This window comes from Oryza glaberrima, chromosome 3 (assembly GCF_000147395.1).
Source record: "Oryza glaberrima chromosome 3, OglaRS2, whole genome shotgun sequence".
In the NCBI taxonomy this organism is placed as follows: Eukaryota; Viridiplantae; Streptophyta; class Magnoliopsida; order Poales; family Poaceae; genus Oryza; species Oryza glaberrima.
Genome location: NC_068328.1, coordinates 2409729 through 2432628, shown reverse-complemented (window position 1 = coordinate 2432628; position 22900 = coordinate 2409729). Strand labels below are relative to the sequence as shown.

Below are 22900 nucleotides of genomic sequence, written 5' to 3'. Positions count from 1 at the left end.
AAGTTGCATCATTTGCTGTTGGGCAGTAGGAGTGATTCTGGGGACAAAGAAGCATCTGAAATCTTCATGAAGGACTGAGCTGAGCAAACAGTTTAGTTTGACAGTGTGGGTATAAAGAGCTTGGAATTTAGCGGATAACTGTCCATCCAGCCAAACATCATGCCAGAAGTTTATATGCCGGCCATCACCTGGTAACATCTTTGTATGTTTGCGTAGAAGAGGCAGTAAGGCGATCAGGGATCGCCAGTGCGGGCCGAGGTCAATTGATCCAAGTGGGTAGTTTTGATGTTCTTTCCAGATCCAGGATGCCCAGGGGGAGGGCTGGGTGAAAAGCCTGTGTAGCATTTTTACGAGGAGGGCGGTGTTTTGTGTCTGCAAGTGCTTTATGCCTAGGCCTCCTTGCTTCTGAGATCGACAGACTTGATCCCAGGCTATGAGGCATTTAGAAACATGGCAGGACTCTTCTCCAGTCCACAGGAAACTTCTTCGACGCCTGTCAATCGCTTCGATTGTGCCTTTTGGAAGGGGGAAAGCAGCCATGGCGTAAGTCGGGAGCGAGTCAAGGACTGAGTTCACCAGGACTGATCTTCCTGCATAGTTTAGAAGAGATGCTTGCCACCATGCAAGATATATATCGGTATCATACATATAAGTGTTCTAACTAGTTTTGACGACATTGAAGCATGTATCCTGCTTCGGTTTTGTGACGGTTCATATACAATTTTTTTAGTACTTTATTTGTGTTCTGCCTTTGCTTATTAAAATCTTTCCATTTCCTCACATCTTTGAGGAAACGTATATGGTGCTGATGTTTAAAGTATAAAGCATGGCATTTGAAAGAGTGACAAAGAATGAACGACATTGATAAAGGGTAAAGACAAACTGAACCTTAATTGAGTCGACAAAACCTGATTTAATAACTTTTCTACCTAAAAACAGCTCCGGGAGAAATACCGTCTTAAATCCATCATTCTCTATCGCTGCCTTCTTTTTTTAAGAGAATATTTTATTGCTTGCCTTATACCTTTTTTTCTGCTTATTGCAAGTTTAACTAACATTAGTAACATCCAGTTTGTACATGCTTAGCGAAAATGGAATTTCATTGTATCTAACTTACAGTACAAAAGGCAAGGCGAGGACAGTAGATTGTTTACTAGTACTAGGTACTATCAGATAGATCATAAACATCCTACTATCAAATACCGCAGTCATAGGATGGATCAGCTGCTTGAGTTTTCACGAGCCCGTTTCAAACAAGTACATGTTCCTATGCAAACAGCTACCGGTCCTTAGCGAATAAAAGTTCGTACCTAAACTATTAATCAAGAAAATAGTACTGCAATAGTCTATTACCTGATAGCAATCGCAATTTTCAAATATTTTATATGTACTTATACAGTTTCAAATTTGAAATTTAAATTATTCTGGCCAGTATCAGAATGCCAGCCAGCGGCTCCAGGGCGGCCTGGTATTTTTATCCCTGGTCACGAACTCACGAAGTCACGATCATATAATCAAATTGGTCATGCTAAAATGAATTATTGAAGGAACATGTAACGTTATAAAAATCCCATTTTCATTAAGTAGATCACATCTGGCAATCCCCATGGTGAATTTGATTTATACATCGAACTTATAATATCCCCCTAATTCTATATCACCAGACAAGGAAAATGTTTCTCATTCTTGTCCCAAAAACTGAACTTAAGTACTTTCATCAGGCCACCGTTGGTTGTTAGTATTGTATTAAACATTGCTTCCAGGTAGCGTGCAGGATGCTTTACACCAATGTATTCGTAGAACACAGCGCAGGAATACACATGGAGTGCAAAGTACCTGTATCAACAGATAATTGTTTTAAACGTATAAACAAATCATGGTACCAAATGTTCCAAAGCAAAAATTAGTATACAACAGAAAGCAAAAATCAAATTTATTCAATTAAGCACGTGCACTACTGATCCTTTTATTGGAACCCTCAAAATGTTCATATTTGTGCCATTGCTAGTCACAAATGGCGTGTTGAAATTATTTTGCGCAAGATTTGCCACCATATTCAGCTCTTGCCTATTTCCTTGTGCTATAGCTGATCCATTGGAACACAGATGCCACAGTAATTTTGGAGAGCATCGAAAACTTTGGCGACATATGTGGTAACCCTGTTTCACTATTGTCATATACTCCCTCCGTCCCATAATATAAGGGATTTTGAGTTTTTGCTTGTAACGTTTAATCACTCGTCTTATTCAAAAATTTTTGAAATTATTATTTATTTTATTTGTGACTTACTTTATTATCTATAGTACTTTAAGCACAACTTTTTATTTTTTATATTTGCAAAAAAAAATTTGAATAAGACGAGCGGCCAAATGTTGCAAACAAAAACTCAAAATCCCTTATATTGTGGGACGGAGGGAGTACTTTGGGTTTGAAGTGTTTGTTAACAACTATGTTAAGATCTGGTAAAGGTTCCTTCTTGTATTCAAGTTTTGCCTTCTAGCTGGATACTGTAAGTTGTAGCCAGCTTGGTCCACACAAATGGCTACTTTTGATACAGAGTTCTGTGATTTTATGTTGGTTATGTATTTCCAAGAGTTCCTGTACAGCAAACCTTGAAAACTGTAGAAATTTTAAAGAAAATGACTTCCCATCTATTTAATTAGACCATCAATTTTAACAAACGCCTTTACATGTTGGTGACCTGGTGGTAATCTCACATGACAAGAGTTAGTTTTAGGCTCAAAAGTTAAAGCAACAAATCAACAATCTAATAGTATAGGGATTTGATTCACAAAATGGGACAGTTTGAGCCTATAGGCTATAGCACGGTATTGCCAAAATAAAATGAGAAGACGTGTGCACACCACACGAGCTATACACAAATATATTAGCAAAGGCTATCGAAGAGAAGAATAAAAGTGTAAAAGAATGTGTGCAAGGGTCTTTTCAGCATAAAAAAATAATAAGAACATTATATTAGACTGAATTAATCATGTTCTGGCTTCCAAAGCTACACAAGTGAAATTCATACATATCATTTCAGATTTTGAAGCTTAACGAAGAGGTCTTCATGCAATTCTGTGAAAACTAGCCACTGAACACTTACATAAGAGGCAGTGGGCAGGCAGACTGCCTTCAATTGTTTTATGCAATCTACTTGCCACATAATGTTTTTACTCATGTTCCAATTTCTAAAGCAATGTGAGTCAATAGAGAGCTATTTTTCTCTCGGACGCGTCATTAGAGAACTATGGACTTCCTAATTCCTATGTTATTTTTCTAAGTAGAAGGGTAAACAGTACTCCCCTAAACTATTTCACTTATTTTCCTTTTGTTTCCTATACAAATGACGTTTCCAGTCAAGATTTTGTAAGATGATAGATGTCAACATAATCTATGCTACAAATATTTTAATGACAATTTACGCCCATTTTTATATCCAAAGGTTTAATGAATCTTAGGTTCTTCCAACCTACAAAATTAGGCCTTGTTTGTTTTGGAGGGGATTGAGGGGGAATAATTTCATACCACAATAGGTGTGGAATATATCTCCTCCAATCCCTCCCTGGGGATTAACCGAACATGCCCTAGTGATTTTCAGTGCATACTACCATCCTTTGATGATTTTTTTTCTTTTCTTAGATTAAGGGACGAATCAACATGAGAGTGCTATAAATTGATGCATAACCTAAGGGCTCCGTTGGAACTCAGGATTTTGACCAGAATTAGTTCATTTACTGTAAAATCCCTCCCAAAATTCTCAGATCCATATGAGGAATATATATAAAATGACATTAACATTGTTGTTGGAACTTTCAACTACTAAAGCAACTTGACAAATGTGTCAGGTATCTGAGAGCTTCAATCCTAAATAAGAAATATCGTATAAAACTAGATATTTTTAACATATCAAACTAGATAATGAAGTTCCTTCCACAATGCGCAAAAACTATGTAATGGTTTCCACTTACAGAATGCAGATAAATCATGCGTAAAAGGATTTGTCGCAAATAATGATAAGGAAAAGTTAACCATGCATGAAACATTGGAAGAACTTACCAGATCAACTGTGTGAAGTAGAAGCAAGAGTCCTATTAGAAGGGGGAAGGATCATTTAGTAAAATTATTGAAAGAATCCATCAAAAGAGCTCATGCGAAAGAATGGAGCCTAGGCGTACTTCTTTTTCAGCAAAAAAAAAGTACCTTAATAGGATTGTTAGCCCAGAACAACAAAAGCATAATAACTGCATTTCAAAGAAAACTATGTAAGATGAGTGTGTTCGAATAGCTGTTTGCGATACTAAAACACATAGCCAGCAAAAAATAAACTCAGTATATGGAAAGCTCAAAACAAAGTAGGACAGCACTGAAAGGTTTGCCTTTGCCTCATCAGTTAAAGCTAAACTAGTAAATTCGCTTTGACTAATACAAACGTGCATTGCCATGTACCCATAACCCAATAAACAGATGGATGCTAGTTCATAATTTATGGTCACAGTTAGTATCGCGTTTCAGATTGTTTGGTGCTATGAACACTAATGTGTAGAAACAATTTCGGACTCACCAAACTGTATCCTAGCACAAATGTTGTTTGCTTTCCCATTTCTTTTCAGCTCCTCTGCTAAAACACTCATCCTGTAGCATACATATCCGAGAACAAAATCCACGCAAAGGCCAGGCGCCAGTTTGTGGAACTGACAAATACGAATCACGAGAACTAATAAACCTGCACAGATACATGACATGTTCAGTAACTGCTATATACATGCACAGTAGTTTTTTTTTTCTTTTCTGAGGGACGCAAGACGCATACCTGACGTTATGCCCGCGTGGAAGCAGCGACAGCGGAAGACGTTGCCATTAGTGGCCTTAATTTCCTGAAAGGCAGTCAGGATGGGCCGGAGAGGTTCTTCGACCAGGGCGTTCCATATAGCCTCCAGTTCCTCCTGGCCATGTCCCGTCGGCTCGATTAGATCGTCAGGAGTCAGTGGCGTCGTCCACCACTTGGACTCGGGAGGAGCACAACACAAGCGCAAGCGCAAGCTTCTTCCTTGGCTGCCATTGGGTAAACTGAGGGCGCGCCGCTTTCCTTCCCTGCTCCCGGAGAAGCGGAGGGGGCGCCATTGGCCCCTCTCCGCATAGTAGTTGTGAAGCTGCGAGCGGCGCCACTCTTGAAGGACTGTGTTGAGGACATGGTTAGATTCCTGCGGCTTTCCTTGGACCGGCGTGCCGGCGGACAGCCGGCGAACACCCGGCCTTGGGGCGGCTGAGAGGTTATGCGGCGGCGGTGGTTCCGGGATTCTTATGGCGAGAGCGACTGAGCCGGCGGCGGAGGGAGGAGAGGTGGCGCGCCGAATTGGGCTCGACGCGACGGACAAGAGGAAGGGATTCGCGCGGCGGAGAGGGGGATCCAGGCGCGCGGCCGCCGGCCGCGGCGCGGAGTGGGGAGGGCAGAGGGGACGAGGGGAACGAGTTTAATACCGGATTAGATTACAATTACAACAGATTAGAGCTCTATCTGATACCGGCCCATTTAAAACAAGCAAGGGTGCATGGGCCCTCATGAATACGGTCCAAAATTTGTGTGCAACTAACCATATCTCCAGTGTAACCTATTCACTGCCGAGTTAGATAGACGCGTTTATTTAGTTTAATTAAGGCAAATTATGGATATTTTGAAATTCAATCCCGATCAATTCAGTCAGAAAATCGTACTATTTGAGTGGCTTGGGTAGTCTATGGCGGTGCAGCCCACTAAACGAGTCCGAGTCGGACTGGCCCGTTCAACCGATATAAGCGGACGGCCCATCTGGCCATCTCTTGTGAGATCAATCGCCGATCCGCCACTCTCCCAAGTCCCAACCACGACGATGGCGGCGGTGCAGCTCCTTCCCCTTCCTCCCGCCGCCCCTCCTCAGCCGCGCCGCGGCAAACCTGGTTGCTGGAACACGCCGCCAGCGCCGCCGAAGGTTTGCCACTACTGGAAGTCCGGCAGGTGCAGCCGGAACCCCTGCCGATTCCTCCACACCGACGCGCCTGATCCGGCGCCGCCGATCGCCGCCGTCAACACGCGCAGCAACACGTGGGTCAACCCGTCCTGCGTCGCCGCGAATTCGGATGGCAAGGGTAGGGCTCCTCCGGTTCAGCCGGCGAAGCGGCAGGTTGAGGCGCCGCCGGAAACGCCTGCCAAGCGCCGATGCGGCGGCGGCGCGTGGTGCGTCGGCGACGGCTTCTGCGGCGTTGTGCGGCTCAAGGGTCACGCCAAGGCGGTCACCGGCTTCGCGCTGCCGGAAGGGTCGGACAAGCTGTTCTCCGGCAGCCTGGACGGCACGGTGCGCGCCTGGGACTGCAGCACCGGGCAGTGCGTCCGCGTCGAGGAGATGCAAGAAGGGGAGGTGCGCAAGCTGATCGCCATGGGCCCGTGGGTTCTCGCCGGCGTGCGCGGCGCCGTCAAGGCGATCCACACGGGGACCGGCAAGGAGCTCCGGCTGCGAGGGCCCGCGTCGCAGATCACCGCCATGCTAGCCGAGGACGAGGACCACCTCTTCGCCGGCGCGGAGGACGGCGCCGTGTTCATGTGGAGGATGAACCAAGAACAGCAATCGTTCGACGAGGTCGCCGCGCTCACCGGCCACTACAAGGCCGTCGTGTCGCTCGCGCAGGGCAAGGGCGCGCTCTACTCCGGCTCAACAGACGGCAGCATCAGGGTCTGGGACCTCGACACCCACCGCTGCATCTACAGCTTCGCCGGCCACTCGTCGGCGGTCACCGCATTGCTCTGCTGGGAGCGGTTCTTGCTCTCCTCGTCCGACGATGGCACCGTGAAGGTCTGGCAGTGGAAGCCTGATCACGACGACCTCGACCTCGAGGTGCACTACACCCACAAGGAAGACGAACGGGTCGTTTCCATGGACGGAACGTACGACGCCGACGAGAAGCCCGTGCTGCTTGTCTCCCGCGGCGATGGCGTTGTCCGTGTCTACGATCTCCCGTCGCTGAAGAAGAGAGGGGATATTATCTGCGACGACGAGGTCAGGACGATATCCGTCAGGTCGCGCGGCGTCGTCTTCACCGGAGATGCGTCCGGCGAGGTCAGAGTGGTGAAGTGGACATCACTGAGTGATGCTGCAGAGTCTTATTTAGCTATGGCCTGAATTAGTTTTGATTTAAGAGAACCATCAGCCAATTTTTGCTTTGTGGTCTTGTGATTCAGTACTCCGATGTATGTAGTGTACACAACGTTGTAAACAGTGGAACCGCTACGCGGCTTGTGAATACTACTCCCTCCGTTTTGTAACGGTGTGAGGCTCAAGGTTAAATCTGAATGAATTTTTAGTTCAGATCTGCCTGTTTGTAATTATTAATGTTTTGATTTAAGAGAACCATCAGGGAGTTTTGCTCCTTGTTTCTAATCCAATGCATGGATAATAATATAACAGTGCAAGACAGGAATTGCTCGTTGGTTTGTGAATATTGATAAAGATGCGAAGCTTGTGAATACTGATAGAGATGAGCAACAATGATCTTACTATGACGAAGTGCCATATCGGTTTCCATTAACCGAAAATAGTTTTGCTAAGATACGGCATAAGTACGATGTTTTAAAATTAAAAGAGTAAAATTGCAGTTGGGGCCATATATTTTTACCCTTGTTATAGCTTGGATCATGTCTTAGCCAAGATTTTCACTTTGGACCACTTAAAATTACTATTTGTTTTACTCAACACCACCCCCTCATCCTCTCCAAGTCCGATAGGCCATCAGAGACACGACGACGCCATTGCTCTCCCTCTCTGTCTCTGTTATCTCCCGCCATGTCCCTTCCAAGCATTTCCATCAGTTGTGCGGCCCGGGCCACGAGTGGTTGAGATCACAAGAGGAGGCGGTTACCATGGGAACCTGATCTAGAAGGGAGCAAGCACAGGGCGGTGGTGGTCGTCCTCAACTCCGGTGGGCGACAGAACATGGCTACACTGAAACATTCGAAACTGACACAGACTTATAACTACGACTATCTGAATCATCAATTTTTGTTGCCTCCATCCATAACGTAAGCATCAAACTTGTTGCTTTCTGAATCGATTTTGCCTGGCCATGCGAATCGGCTATACAGTTGCCACGGACCTCTCAATGCAAGGCACTAGGAGTCTAGGACCCATTGGCTCTAATCCCCTTGCGCTCAGTGCTTACCTCATTCTCCTCCCTGGGTGAAATAGCCATGGTAGCAACTCAAGCATTACCCCACTACCCCTGGTCCAAACTACTATGTTTTGGCAAGGTTAGATGGTGCTAAGTAAAAAGTTTGATAGGCCCATAGTACATTGTGCAACTAGGGTAATAAAATGGGGTCCAATGTGAAATTTAGTTAAAAAAACAAGTAATTTTTTATGCACTGATAGTGAACCAAATATGTTGTTAAATATCACCGGGTTGATGCAGAATTGGAGTGACACAGTTAAATATATAAGTGGAGTGAAATAGAAACCTATTAGAAAGTAAAGAAACAAGATAGAACCATTGTGTTGCGGTGTTTCCCGGATCGATTTACCTTGCAGAAACAATGTGACTTGTGATTGTTTCAATCACGTAGGGGATCACAAGTTGCACTAGATGCATTGGTTAACGTTTGTCGTGGCAATCGACTAACAACTTTTGCTGTGCAACTGACTGATATATATTTTTGGTTTCACCTTATTAGTTCCCACTTCCTCCGTTTCACAATGTAAATCATTCTAGCATTTTTCACATACATATTGATGTTAATAAATTTAGATGGATGTGGAAAATGATAGAATAACTTATATTGTAAAACGGAGGGAGTACCAAGTACCAACATATGGCTGATGGCTGATGTTTTCAGAATCGTATACTGTAATTATCATGTGGTAGTTAGTACCTACTACTGAGTTTAGAACAAAAAAAATGCATGTGGCTGCTCATCTTACGCTTTGTTACCGTCCATTGCGTTTGCAACATACGAATAGCCACAATGCTAAATGGCCTCATGGGCGTCACCGCATCAATAGATAGAGAGAGGCAAAGGTTACAAGGATTAGTTAGATGATTCATGTGGGCGACTAAAAAGCGAGATCTAACTGAACTGAAAGTATACAGGCAACTGAACAGTCAATTCATCCATTTGGGACCACTGAAAAATTACACAAACAAGATGCGAGCGGCACATTGGTTTCAGGTTCAGTTACATCATCACACAAACATAGCTATTGTCCAGTTGCTCATGGCGAGATGCCGAGATAGTCCACAACAAACAAACTAACAGATTCTTCAGGCATATGCCACCGGCAGCTTGCTTTGCTAATCTTTCTAGTTTTTACCTGCGCTGAAACCTGTTGCTTTGTCAATACAGTTTTACTTTTTAACTGAAACTCTTCAAGTTTCTGAAAGCCTTGATGAGACAAATCAGGCGTGGCCCTTTACTTCCTCTTGCCGTTTGCTGTACTCCGAGAGAGCGTAGAAACGCCGGCCTCAAGGGCATACTCCCTCCATCCTATAAGAAACCAATCTAGTATTAGATGTGAGGATTATAAATCTGGATATATTTTTATTTAGATTTATTGTAATAGAATATGTCACATTCAGTAATAAATTTATTTTTTTCGAGACTAAGGAAGTACTTTTTGCTGTTGCCTGCAAATCTGCCACGCGTGCGGGGGCTGGACCATGAACTGCTTCGAGGCCGTGGACCATATGGCGATTGGGCGGCCGACGCGAAGAAAAGAAGAGAAGAGAAGTTTGCCTGCCACTGGCCGGCGGCGGCTCGAACCTTCTTCCGTCTCCCACCCGTGAGGCCGTGACGTTGACCGGCGATCGCGCCTACACACCAACCAACCGGGGGCCAACTGAAAATACGCGTATCGTATTGGTCGCTTTGGTTTGGTGTAGACGTTATATTCCACGTGATGCGCCCTGTATTTGCACTTTCGCCCTCAATTAATTTCCAATATACTGAGCCTTTCGGCCCTTGCTGCGCTCCTGCGCATGCATCAAGTCAAGCACGTATTTGTAATAAACAGGAAATGGAAAGGACTGGAATGTTAGTCCATCTTTTTGCGAAAAAGCCCATAGAAAGCGATTATTTACTTATGACCGACGAATTCACACTTCCCATCCCCGGGAAAAGGCCAAGTAAACGCACACGCGGAACTGAAAAGCGCCGGGCCCGCATGTCAGTGGGATACACTCCTACCTACGAGAACATTACTGCCAGGTGGGTCCCATGTGCCTGCCCCGCCGACCACGTGCTGACGTGCCGCCGTTTGGCAGTAGCCTTTCCGTCGGGCTCCAATTTTTTATTTTCAGTTTTTTCTCTATCGAGATATCGACTTTTATTTTTTATTATTTAATTTTTGTTCTGTATTTATCATTTATTATTATTATTCTCTCTACGATCTCGTCCTCCTCTTCCCCTTCCGTTGGGTTTGATTCTTGGCAATTTGGCATTAATATTTCATCCACAACCAAGGCGAAGCCTACGAATTCCAATTCCCACTTGCTCCGGTCTCGTGCGTGCATGGAACTCTCCGGCGAGACCGCCTCGCCGGCGCCGGAGCCGGAGCCGCCGGGGCAGCCGGAGGTGTCGCCGCGGGGGGCGGGGATGTTTGAGGATGCAGTGGAGGGGTCGTCGACTGCCACGGAGTCGCCGGTGGCAGTGGCGCGGCCAGACGGCGAGGCCACCACCGAGTCCTCTTCGCCATCAGCGTCGAGGACGCTGGCCGGCGACGAGCCGGCGGCCGCGGGAGCAGGGGAAGTGGAGGCCTACGGCGGGGATGAGTCGCCGTCGGTTTCTGAACCGCGAGAGGAGTCGGGAAGTGTGGATACGGGAAGCGCCGCGTCGCCGTCGGTTTTGCGATCGGAGCAGCGTGCGAGGGGGGCGGAGGAGCAGGAGAATTCCATGGCAGCGCAGTCGGGGGAAGGATCGCCAGCGAGGGAGGAGACGAAGTCGAGGATCTCTTCGGCGCCGTCGTCGCCGGTTCTATCGGGCACGTCGACCTCGTCGTCGTCGCCGCTGTCACAGATCAAGCATCAGGCGCGGCACGTGCGCACCGGCAGCTTCCAGCGTTTCCGGCAGCAGATGCAGCGGGCGTGGAAATGGGGGCCAATTGGAAGTGGAGGCGGCGGCGAGAGGAGCCCCAGGGAGCAGCTGCTGCGTACGACAGTGAACTTTGAAGCTATGGCGCATCAGAAGCGGCAGTGGTATCAAATCCAATCCAAGTCACGGGTATAAAACTCTCCTGTTTCACTCAATCCTGCTTATGATATTCTTGCATTTTATTTGCAACTTTTGCTTAGGAGTGACTGAAAACCTATTTGAATTGATAACTGAGAACAAAAGTGCTAAATCAATCAAATAGCTTTAGTCTTCGAGGTCAAGTAGAAATGGGCAGGTCCACGCAATCAGATAGTAGAAAACAGCAGCAGACAATGAGCTCTAATGCTTCCACCTATCTTACTATGTGTTGTATGCATTTCAACAACGGAATCATTGCTCAACAGCTATATTGTTAAAGAAAACGATCAAATTGCTAATACTGCAATGGTGCAATATGAATTTTCATACTTGTAGCGAAGTAGTTGATGCATTCTGATGTTCTCATGAATCATAACCCGGTGAACCTGGTATTATTTGAGAGTGTGATCCCCAGAGCAAATTCACACACCATAGTACCTCTAATATTTTGATCTACAAGTATCAAACATGTCTCAAGTACAAAAGTACTTCCCTTAGAACCACAGAGATCTGCCTTTTGTATTGCAGTGCGCTAGTGCCCATGTTAGTTTCTGTTGCATTATTTTGGTTTGTATTCAATGTGAACTTCCCCTTGTTACTACGCTGGTTATTTACTCTTCTTTTTTCTGCAGGACAATAAGCAGTATAAGGAACCAACAACACTCTTTGAACATTTTTTCGTAGTCGGACTTCATTCTTATGCAAATGTTGGAGTCATTGAGGATGCATTTGCAAAGAAGAAAGCTTGGGAATCTAATGTAGAACACTCGGAGATTGTAGATCTTAGAAAAATTCAATATCATGGACCTATACCAACCATGGAACCACAGGTGTGCTTCTTTGAAAAAAAAACATGGAATTCTTCTGCTTGTGCACATAACTCTAGTTTCATGAACTCTGAAAACGTCTATCTTGTTTATATGGCACATCCCAAGATTCTATCCTGATTTAGACTGTTGGACTTGGTCTCTAGACCTAAAAGATGATCAAAGAGCAATTTACTTGCAGATTCTTTTCAAGTATCCACCTGGAAAGAAAGCGGAAATTAGGGAAATTGATTTGCCGTCATTCTGTTTTCCCGAGGGTGTAAAGGTCAGCTAACTTAGTTTTTTTTTTCTCGCTGAATTTGTACTGTACATATTGGATTTATAATGAATTGCCCTTTGGTTTTCTTAGTTGAGTAGAACTGTCTCTAATGTGACAGAAATTTTACTTCTGGCATATGTTGTTTTCTAAGTAATTCAAATTTGAGTGAAGATATCTATCATTCATCTGGGTGTTTGAACATGGAGTCATGATTCATCTCTTCTATATTTTTGGATTTTTGTCCATCGGTTGATTTTTTTTCCTGAAACATATCAATTGGTTTTGATATCTTGTGTCTGCAAAAATTATTTAGTAGTACTATGGTTGCATGTTGATTATCTAGCTTTGTTTCATTAAAAGGAGGTCTGAGAGGAAGATTCAGTTAAGGGTAAAATGAATTTTGTTTGTTGTACTTCTTTGCCGGAACCTGAGGAATGCATAATGATACTTGTTAGTGTTAGTGGTACACACTTCTTTTTGGCATAATAATGCTGTTCTATTTTCTAACAATTGTGATAAGCAAATGATTATCTGAAATTGTTTACTTGCTGATACTTTTTATAGTCCTGGGACTTGATTCTTTTCATTTGACTCGGACTAAAAAAATTAGTTATATTGTTTCGATAATTTTCTGTGGAGTATTGGAATACTAAGTAGTGTTAGGTATTGTTAATGTTAACCAACAAAAAAAATGGTCTTTTCATTTTTCCTTCTATTCTTATTGGGATATGTATTTTCTGCTGTAAATATATATATTGATTTTTTAATTTCAAATTTCCAGGCCCGCTTAATAGAGAGGACTCCATCAATGAGCGATCTGAATGAAGTGGTATTTGGGCAGGTGAGACTAGTTGTAGCAGGATATGGGAAATCTCCTGGTATTTGCAGTCGACTGTTTTGCTAGTCTGTAGAAAGATATAGTAAATGGTGGTTCAAAATTCGTTTTAAAATTCACTCTAAATTTTGGTGGTCAATGGATAATCAGGGGGCAGTTGTCATGTCTCCACTATAAATATGAATACTCTTGTGGAGATTGCATTACTATTCCCTATTTACTTTCCTTTATCTCATACTTGACTCTAATGTGCTTTCTTTCAAAGTACTATCTAACTATAACAAATTTTATACAGGAACATCTGTGTCGAGATGACCTGTCTTTTATTTTCTCCATGAAGGTTAGTTTGTTTATTCTTTTCTAATATTCCTGGATGTTAGCATTCAGATAATCATCTATTTACCCTTCTTATTGTTGATTGTTGTTCACGACACCAGGTATCAGATAATGCACCACTATATGGTGTTTGTCTGCATGTCCAGGAAATAGTTCAGAGAGCACCGGGTATACTAGGCATGGTTTCACCACTAAACCGTACTTCCTACAAGCCAAGTCGTTTCTTGGTTTCTGCACCACGATGTTACTGTTTACTCACAAAAGTGCCCTTTTTTGAGCTGCATTATGAGATGCTAAACAGGTTGGCTATCTTTACTAAGTTTCAAGATTGCTTTGATTTATCTGGCCTAAGAACAATGTTATGTATAAAATGGCTAGTCTGTGCTCCCTCAATTCTCTGCTAACCAATAGTGTATGGTGTCGTTTGTATGAACAGCATAATTGCTCAGGAGAGGCTTGACAGGATAACACAGTTTGCTAGTGAAATTGCTCTGGCAGAACCAATCCCCTGCTCTATGAAAGAGCAAAGTCAAGTAAATGGGGAGGATTTTGAATCCGCAAATGAGCTTTCTTACAATGATTGGACAGAATATGCTGTACCTGTCAACAGTATATCAGGTCTCATCTCTTCATCAGGACTTCCATCAGAGGGAGAGATTCCTTCATATTTGTTCAGGAGTTGGGAGCCTAATTCTCCTGAAAGTATGTCGGCTAGTGAGACTTCAGATTCTAGTTACATAAGAGAACTCGAGAAGGAAGGCAGGCATAGTTTCCAACAATATGAGGATTGTATATCAGAGAACTTGGGATCCCGTTGTGATAGCTTTGGAAGAACAAGTTATACTTATGAGAATGGACATACTTCCCCAGATCTTCTCTCCACACATTCGCCTATCTCCAGAAGAATCGTGCGTGCACAGAGCATGGAGTCTTTACACAGGTAACCCTGATAATTAGAAGAAAAAACATAGATTCTGCAGTTGTCGAGTGCAAATTATGGTCATCACTCACCAGATCTGCTGGATGTCTGAAATCATGTGGTCTTTCCTGTAAAACTACTATATTATGTCTAGTTTTTTCATGCTATTTACCTTACTCATTAATTATGCCGTGGTTTCTGACAGTTCTGTGAAAGGTGTTGGGTCAGATGAAGAAGAAGAACTAAATATGAAGCAAGAAATAGTTGTTGATGATGAAAAAGTTATGGGATGGGCTAAGGTTTGTCTGACACGTTCAAGCTTGACAAAAGGCATCTGTTGGCCCTTGTTCTAATAATAGACTTCTTTTTTTAAAAAAAAATAAAATAGGTACACAACAATGAACCTCTGCAGATTGTTTGTGGCTACCATGCTCTTGCTCTGCCACCTCGTGGAGGTGAACTTGTTTTCCACCCCCTTGAACATCTGCAACCTGTTAAATACTCCCGGCCTGGATTGTCTTTATTGGGGTTAGGAGACACAATTTCAGACAATGGTTTGACTTCAGTAGAAAAAACTGAGGTGAATGTGTGGTCTTTAGAGATTTGTTTTGAAGCACAATGCCCCCAGCTTCCCTAACCATGAAATTTTATTATTAGGTCAATGCCCGTTTGGCGGCTGCAGAAGAAGCTATCGCATTATCGATATGGACTACAGCTACAATTTGTCGTGCTTTGTCTCTCGAAAGTGTATGTTGTACTTTCTGCTCTAAGTTTTTACCTATGTGGCTCCATTTTTTTGTGCGGTATTCCCCCATTTTTAAACTAGCCATCTTGTAACAGGGTAAGCTTGTAGTAGTAAGTATAATAATGAAGTTGTATCTCTGTTATTTTTTCCCCTTTTCTGCTGCCTTCATTAACCTGCGAGTGGTTGGGTGGGAAAATACACTAAATAGGCCTTATCAAGCTTTCTGCTAGGCTTCATAGATCTCCTTGGCTACAAAGAGATCCCAGAAAAAAAGAAGGTGCTCCCCTAAGCATTTCTCATAGCTCAAAGGAAGTCGGGCCAATCGTAGACTGGTGAGCGGGGAATGAGAGCTCCATACTGTCTTTCCTCTTGTTTTTAGGTTGTTTGTGTAATTTGAGTAGTACGTATCTTATGTAGATTTTGGTTTGGTGGTGTAGCAAATATAGAGTGTATTTGAGTATATATATAGAAAGTCTGTCTATCTAGGACGCATAGTTAGATCGTTATTCCAATGCATGGTAATTCCTATGGGCTATTTTTTGCCGGGTCGGCCGAAAGATTCGGTCGACCAATTTCATTAAGAAAGAAAGGTAATGAAACAATACAGATAGCTTACAATGACAGTAAACTGTCGAATTGGATGTTGGCTAGGCCCTCATCCTGTGAGCTGAACGAAAAAAGTTACAGGCCCGGAGGCGAACTCTAATCAGTGATTCTCGTTATTACATGGTTGAATAACCCCCGCTGTCTTCCACACTAGGGTATCTTCCTTGACATCATCCACAAGCTAACAAGCATTCCTATGGGTTATTATTTTCTTCTTAAAGAAAGGGCGAAGCCTAAGTAGAAATAGCACAATTCACTCTATAAGGGCAAAGCACATTAAATTACATCGGCAAAATAGTCCTCCGTTGCTATTATTAAACTCAATATAGCAGTCTGTTTGTCTGTCCCTACGTAAGCTTCTATGCTCAGTTTGCATAAAAATAACTAATTTCTTTTCACTGCAGGTGCTAGAGTTATTTGCTGCTGCTCTGTTGGAGAAGCAGATTGTGGTAATATGCTCAAATCTGGTATGCTTGTTAGCTTGAGCTTTGTAACTATGTGCCCTGGTTTCCTCTTATGCTTCCTGCTGATTCCAGCACCTCCCTTAAATGCTTAACTGCAGGGTGTACTGTCAGCTATTGTTTTGTCAGTTATGCCGATGATAAGACCATTCCAGTGGCAGAGTTTATTGCTTCCTGTAAGTTCTATCATACTCTTTCCTGTAAGTTTCAGGTTTCTGTTCAATTATGTACTTTTTAATATCATATCGGTAATTTCAGTTTTGTTTGAGTGGCCCCATGGGGGCCTGGGCTTTGATCTGACTGATTCTACCTTTTTTTGGTGGCTCAGTTTTGCTCCTTTTTTTTCTCATGTTTATCATACCTTATCATTATGATGTAATCATGCAGGATCCGTCTTCTTTGTAACTGAATAACTTTCTATAAACTAGTGAAAATATCATATTGCCTTTGATGCTAAAATATACATGGCTATTTTCCTTCTGTTTTAGATTTCAACTTTTGATTTTGGAGAATATGAATTGGTAGTTGAAGTAGACAACTAGTATCAAGAGGATATGGCCTTTGTAGAGTTTGTGTTTTAATAAAACTTGGGCTTTTCAAACCCAGTTTAAATGCACTCGCATGGACTCATTGTGCTCCTAAATGCTGTGTGCAACTTAGTAATAACTAAATAAATTGTGAAAGATGCAACTTTTAATGTAGCGTATAAATAGTCTGTACATAAGAGCGGTATTTTAACTGTTGGACTGTCTTTTCTCTATTTGCATTTGTCATCCGACCGTAGGCATTTGCTTTCTCTGAAACAGATGTATTGATGTCTAGATTCTATACATGCTTTGAACATTGGACTAATACCCTAAAAGAGTGATAGATTTGTAGCTCATTCATATATCTCATGTTCCTATTCTGCTCTGAAGTCAAACAACTGCTTTTCAGGTTCTACCAAGAAAATTGGTGGGTTTTCTTGATGCTCCCGTCCCTTTCATTGTAAGTTCTGAATGTTCTTTTAAGCACACTTATTGGTCATGCTCTTTCAAGGAGTCATCACTGACCGCAATTGCCAATTTGTGCATGTTACCGATCTTCACCATGTTCTGATTGTTTGTGCATATTAGCTGATGGACGTGTTCTCTCCTACAGGCTGGTGTCCAACATAAACCCCCTGATATTAAGATGAAAGCATCAAGTATTGTCAGAATCAATGTAGATAAAGATCAGGTAAGTGCATCATATTTTTCCTGTAATTTAAAATATCTTGGGAATAAATGCTTTTTTTTTGTCAAAAGTGAATAATTTATTCTTGCTCTATGCCTAGCTAACATGTCAGCATGTCAGTTGGAGTAATTTAAGTGAACAATATCAATAGGAGTAAGTTGGAATTGATTTTACCCATTGGTGTCTTGGTGACATTTCACTACACCCAATCAGGAATCACAAGTTCCATATGCATGCTCTGCCAAACGGGAATTGCTAGTTCCGTATACATTCTGATTTTCAAAGAACAAAAATGTTTTGTACGAGTCTATGAGACCAGGGCTTCAAGGTTTATACTTCCAGGGTACATAGTACGTCTACTGTTGCATGATGGAACTCCTGGGCTGATCATGTTGATTTTGTGATATTTTACTGGTGCAAGCAAAGCATACGTGCTGCTGTTATGACTTTTTGCAGGAAAAGATTCATAGCCACTAACTGTTAGCAACTATACTGAAAATGCGCAGGTGAAGGCATGCTCATTACCTCAACTTCCACGATTCAAAGAACTTGTTTCTGATCTCAGTCCAATTCATGCTAGACTTTCATGTGAGAATGCCCTGGCTAAGAGACATCCAATTTACAAATGCAATGAAGTTCAGGTAGTAATATTATTTATAATATTTGGAATAGGGATCAATCCTGTTTGGTGCCTGTTCCCTTGGATTTTTCCCTTTGCAGATCTTGATCATGTAAAACTTGTTGATCCTTCATGTTAGATTTTATTGAAGGATAAAGATGGCTCGAAATATTTCCCATGTATTACAACTAGTTTGGATTTCATTACAGGCTGAGGCAGCTTGGCAGTTCTTGAACGTCATGAGATCCTATCTGGAGTCGCTTTGTTCTGACCTGCGATCTCATACCATCACCAATGTACAGTCAAATAATGACAGGGTTAGCAATATGAACACTGGTTTGCACTTTAATTATTGAAAACAGCATAAATCCAGTCAATGATATTTCTTCTATCTTATCAGGTTTCGTTGCTTCTAAAAGACAGTTTTATCGATTCATTCCCCTCAAAGGACCGACCATTTGTAAAGGTATTTGTAGTTGAGTTACGTTTTTACGAAATTAATAGAAATTTATAAGTTGTTCATGAACCCTTGGATGGTAAACCTGTAGTATACTTCTAGAGGCATGCCAGTCTTTCTCCACATCGTAGGTCCTGTTGATGAGATAGAGCTTTCAAAAGATGTTAATATTGTCTGCACTTTTAACTCTTTTCTGTTCCTTGTCCTAGATCACTGCTAAAAGAAAACCTAGGTCACTGACCTTTTTTTAAAAAAATAAAAGAAACCAGAAGGGTAGAGGGACATAACAAGAGTATTAGTATATGAACAGGTCTCAGTATAGAAATTTCTCAATGAAACGAATTTTGTAAGGATGCCAGAGCTGTATTGTCTGTGTTTTTCATCTAATCATCTTCCCTTCTTTTCTGTTATTCATGCAAATTCTCGACTCTAATGAAACGAAACTTGTGTTTGCAGCTTTTTGTGGAGACGCAGATGTTCTCTGTTCTATCAGATTCTCGACTTTCCACATTTGAGAATGAACTAACATAAAACGGTTTGCTCTAGTCAGAGATCAAAGTAATCAACTTCCCCGGTTTGTGGCGAAAATTTCCCTGTCATTAGAACGATCGGGCAATGGGAAGAAAAGGCAGTCCGGACCGAGAATTGAGGGTTAGACTGCGCAAGCCCCAGAAGTTTCCGTTCAATGCTGGAGCTTAAAAGACGGATGAATCGGATAGTCTGGACATGAAAAATGTGTGATGCAACCCAGTCTTTTAAATGGGATGCACCTGTCCTTTGGGTTTGGGAAGGTATACATGGGATGGAAAAGAAATGTTTCAATGCTGCATTACAGTTATATATATTTTTGGTTCCTAGCATTCTCTTCGTTATACAAATCAGCGTATATAGTGAAAAGAATCCTGTAAATAAGATAGCTTATTCATTGCAGTGCGCATATACCCGGAGTTCGGGTTAGGTCCCTAGTTCGGGACTTCGGGTGCACAAGAACGTCATCACAGTTATTAGTTTATTATAATGTATTCATCTTTCGTAGCTTTTTCGAAGGGTATTTGTAAATATTTCAAACCATGAACCATCATAAGTTATTACTCCCTCCATTTCATAATGTAAGATTCGGAATCTTACATTGTGAAACAATGTAAAACGGAGGAAACGGAAGAAGTAATAACCTTGACTGAATGACAAGGCAAGGACGCATGGTGAATAACATCGTCTCAATTTGCAAAGCAGTATAACTTATAAGGCTATGCAACAGACATTAACCAACCACACCTCACAACACAAGCACGCAGCAGAGGCGTGATCACGTGACAAAATTGCACCTCGTTGGAGCAGAGATCAGCAAGCTTGGTGATCACCAAGGATGAGTACTCTTATCTGATCACAACCGCGGCGTGACTCGAGTATGAAGTTTATGAGCTGCAAGATATCACGCATCACCAGAGAGGACAGCCTGGTGATCATTAGACCATGATTGAGCTACATACTATATTGACGCTAGCTGTTCACGTCCAAACCTCAGGGCGGCAGCTACTCTTCCCCTACATTGCCTAATTTGCCTTGCACAGCAACATCTTCTCCTAACAAGAAAAAAAGAAGACACGCAGACTCCCATCTCTGAAGCCCCAAAAACAGAGTCTTCCATGCACACAAGAAACAAACAAATTCGCAACGTGCGTTTCGTTGCAGATTCCCATTTGCTGGGATTAATATCCAGTAGTGCGCACACACACACACCCGTACATCGTACAAAATCCGTAGTACTTTGCTTGGCTGCATCTGCATTCCAAGCCTATAAATACCGTGCGCGCGATCGCCAATCCAGAGCACACGCAGCAAGCAAAAGTCAGTGATCAGTGAGTGACCTCTTGCTAAAACGCACACGAATTCGCAGAGATGGATCGCCGCGCTAGCATGTCTAGCCGGAGCGTGCTCGTCCAAATCCCGGACCAGCTGCCGACGCTGTTCGAGCCGCAGAAGGCCATAATGACGCCGAACATCCGCGCGGGCGTCGACGACGACGACGACGGCGACGCGGCGCCGCCGGAGCGGCGTCTCACGGTGCTGGCCCTGCAGCTCGCCGTCCTCGAGAAGGCGGCGAGCCGGCTCGGCACGCTGGGGTTCATCTGGGCGACGGTGGTGCTGCTCGGCGGCTTCGCCATCACGCTCGGGCGCACCGACTTCTGGTGCATCACCGTGCTGCTGGTGGTGGAGGGCGCCCGCATCCTGGGCCGCAGCCACGAGCTGGAGTGGCAGCACGAGGCGACGTGGCGGTCGCCGGTGTCGTCGGCGGCCGGCCTCGTGTTCTACTGGATGCAGCTGCTGTCCGCGTCCGCGTGCGTCGCGCTCTCGCTCGTCCGCCTCGTCCACCAGCGCTACGGCGGCAGCGCCGACGCGCGGACCAACCGGAGCTCGGCGCTCGACATCTTCTACGGCCTCGCGCTCGCCGAGGCGCTGCTGTTCCTCGTCGAGAAGGCGCTGTGGCAGTGGCGGCTGGGGCACCGCCGCCTGATCGAGCGCGTCGCCAAGGAGTGCCACCTCGCCGGCGCGTGCGGCGCGGTGGCCGTCCGCCGCTTCTTCTACGATTCCTACTCCCGCTGCCTCAACGGCAGCATCTTCGACGGCCTGCACATGGACCTCGTGTCCTACGCCGACGACCTGCTCACCGCCGGCTCCTACGACGAGCAGCGGCTCGGCGCCTCCGTCCTCGTCGCGCTCGCCGAGTCCGACCGCTTCGCCGACGCCACGCTGCGCAGGATCGGCACGTCGGCGCCGGTCACCGAGCGGCTCATCGAGATGCTCAGCTGGAAGAACTCGTCGGAGAAGGGCGTCCGCCGGTCGGCCGCGGTGGTCGTCTCCATGCTCACCGAGGGGAAGCTCAATGCTCTCCGCGTCACCGGCATCCCCGGCGCCATCGAGTCCGTCGCGTCGCTGCTCTACGCCGACCTCGACGAGCTCAACCTCCTCGGCCTCTCCATCCTCAACAAGCTGGCGCACGACCACGACATCTGCGACAAGATCGGCAAGACGAAGGGACTCCTCGACAAGATCATCTCCTACTCGAGCATCGCCAGTGCACCTGCGACGGCCGCGCCCACCGACACGAACCTCATGGCGGTGAAGCAGTCGCTCCGCGTGGTGAAGAGGCTGGCTAGCACGACGGGCACCACCGGCAAGCTCCTCCGGAGGGAGCTCTCCGGCATCGTGTTCACGGTGAGCAACGTCAGGGATGTGCTGCAGCAGCGCGACGGGAAGGCCTGGAGCGAGCTGCACCAGCTGGCGATCGAGACCCTGACGAGCCTCACCATGGACGAGGAGGCGAGGGAGATGATCGGCAGGACGGGTGGCGTGGTGAGCGAGCTGGTGGCGATGTTCTTGCCGGCGACGGAGGCGGTCGGAGACCGGCCGGCCGACGCGGTCCGTGTGGAGGCCGGCGAGGCGCTGGCGATGCTGGCCCTCGACAGCCGGAGGAACTGCGGCGCCATCATGACGGCTTGCGGCGGCGGAGTTGAACGGCTCGTCGAGGCAATGAGCGACCCCGTCGTCATCGTCGGCGCCGCGAGGATCCTCCGCAACCTGTGCACCTACGCCGGCGACGAGTGGCGGCTTCCGCTGAGAGGAGTCGCCGCCGGCGCCACCAAGGTGCTGAGGACAATCATGGCCGAGAAGGGCAAGGTGCTCAACATCTTCCTGGGCCTCGCGGCGCAGATGCTCCGGTTCATGGAGCCGGAGGAGCTCCGCGCGAGCCTCGCCGCGGCGAGGGTGACGGACGCGGCGCTGGCGAAGACGATGGTGCAGGTCCTGAGGGAGTACAACCGGCCGTCCATGGTGGTGCCGCGGATCCGCCGGTACACCATCGAGCTCGCCGTCGCCATGATGCGGTCGGACAAGCGATACGTGGCGCTGTTCGTTGAGCTGGGAATGGAAGACCAGCTGCGGCGCGTCGCGGGCACCACGTCGGAGCTCGAGTGCTTCAACGTCTTCTCCGGCAGCGTCGGCCTCAGCCGCCGCGGGGTCAGCGTCTGCGCGGACGTCGAGGCGGCTCTGGAGTTGATGAGGCAGGCCTGAAGGTCAACTGAAACTACTTAATTATGTGCACGTGCCTGATCTATCCTATATCCCGTGTCTATGTCCGTTGTTAATTTGTGATTCCTTCATTTATCTCCAAAATTTGTGTATGAGTTCATTCTTAGTTGCCTGAAACTAAGTGAATTATAAATAGTGTAAGGTACAAATAATATTACTACCTTGTTGATTATACATGGACTCCTAATCCTAATTTTTTTTTAACTGAAAGCCACTAGCTCAGATAGGTAAGAGGTAGTGGAAAACGTGATTATACTTGGGAAATTTGGGCAAAATGGATTATT

At 45.0% G+C, this 22900-nt stretch overlaps 2 protein-coding genes and 1 pseudogene across 2 annotated transcripts; 2 read left to right on the top strand and 1 right to left on the bottom strand.

The window, feature by feature from the left end:
• Nucleotides 1-1413: 1413 nt before the first annotated feature.
• Nucleotides 1414-5486, bottom strand: LOC127767356 (uncharacterized; annotated as a pseudogene).
• A 353-nt stretch (nt 5487-5839) lies between these two features.
• LOC127767352 (zinc finger CCCH domain-containing protein 48-like) lies at nt 5840-7340 on the top strand. The gene has a single exon (XM_052292665.1). It carries the CDS (start codon nt 5871-5873, stop codon nt 7152-7154), a length of 1284 nt encoding a protein of 427 aa, XP_052148625.1. The 5' UTR covers nt 5840-5870; the 3' UTR covers nt 7155-7340.
• A 3065-nt stretch (nt 7341-10405) lies between these two features.
• LOC127767363 (uncharacterized) lies at nt 10406-22788 on the top strand. Its single transcript, XM_052292679.1, has 17 exons — nt 10406-11239; nt 11881-12078; nt 12257-12340; nt 13116-13175; nt 13465-13509; nt 13607-13806; nt 13942-14445; nt 14630-14723; nt 14813-15004; nt 15082-15171; nt 16180-16242; nt 16338-16412; nt 17173-17223; nt 17958-18092; nt 18280-18387; nt 18471-18536; nt 20904-22788. The coding sequence occupies exons 1-17, from the start codon at nt 10532-10534 to the stop codon at nt 22596-22598; spliced, it is 4368 nt and encodes a 1455-aa protein (XP_052148639.1). The 5' UTR covers nt 10406-10531; the 3' UTR covers nt 22599-22788.
• Nucleotides 22789-22900: the final 112 nt, after the last annotated feature.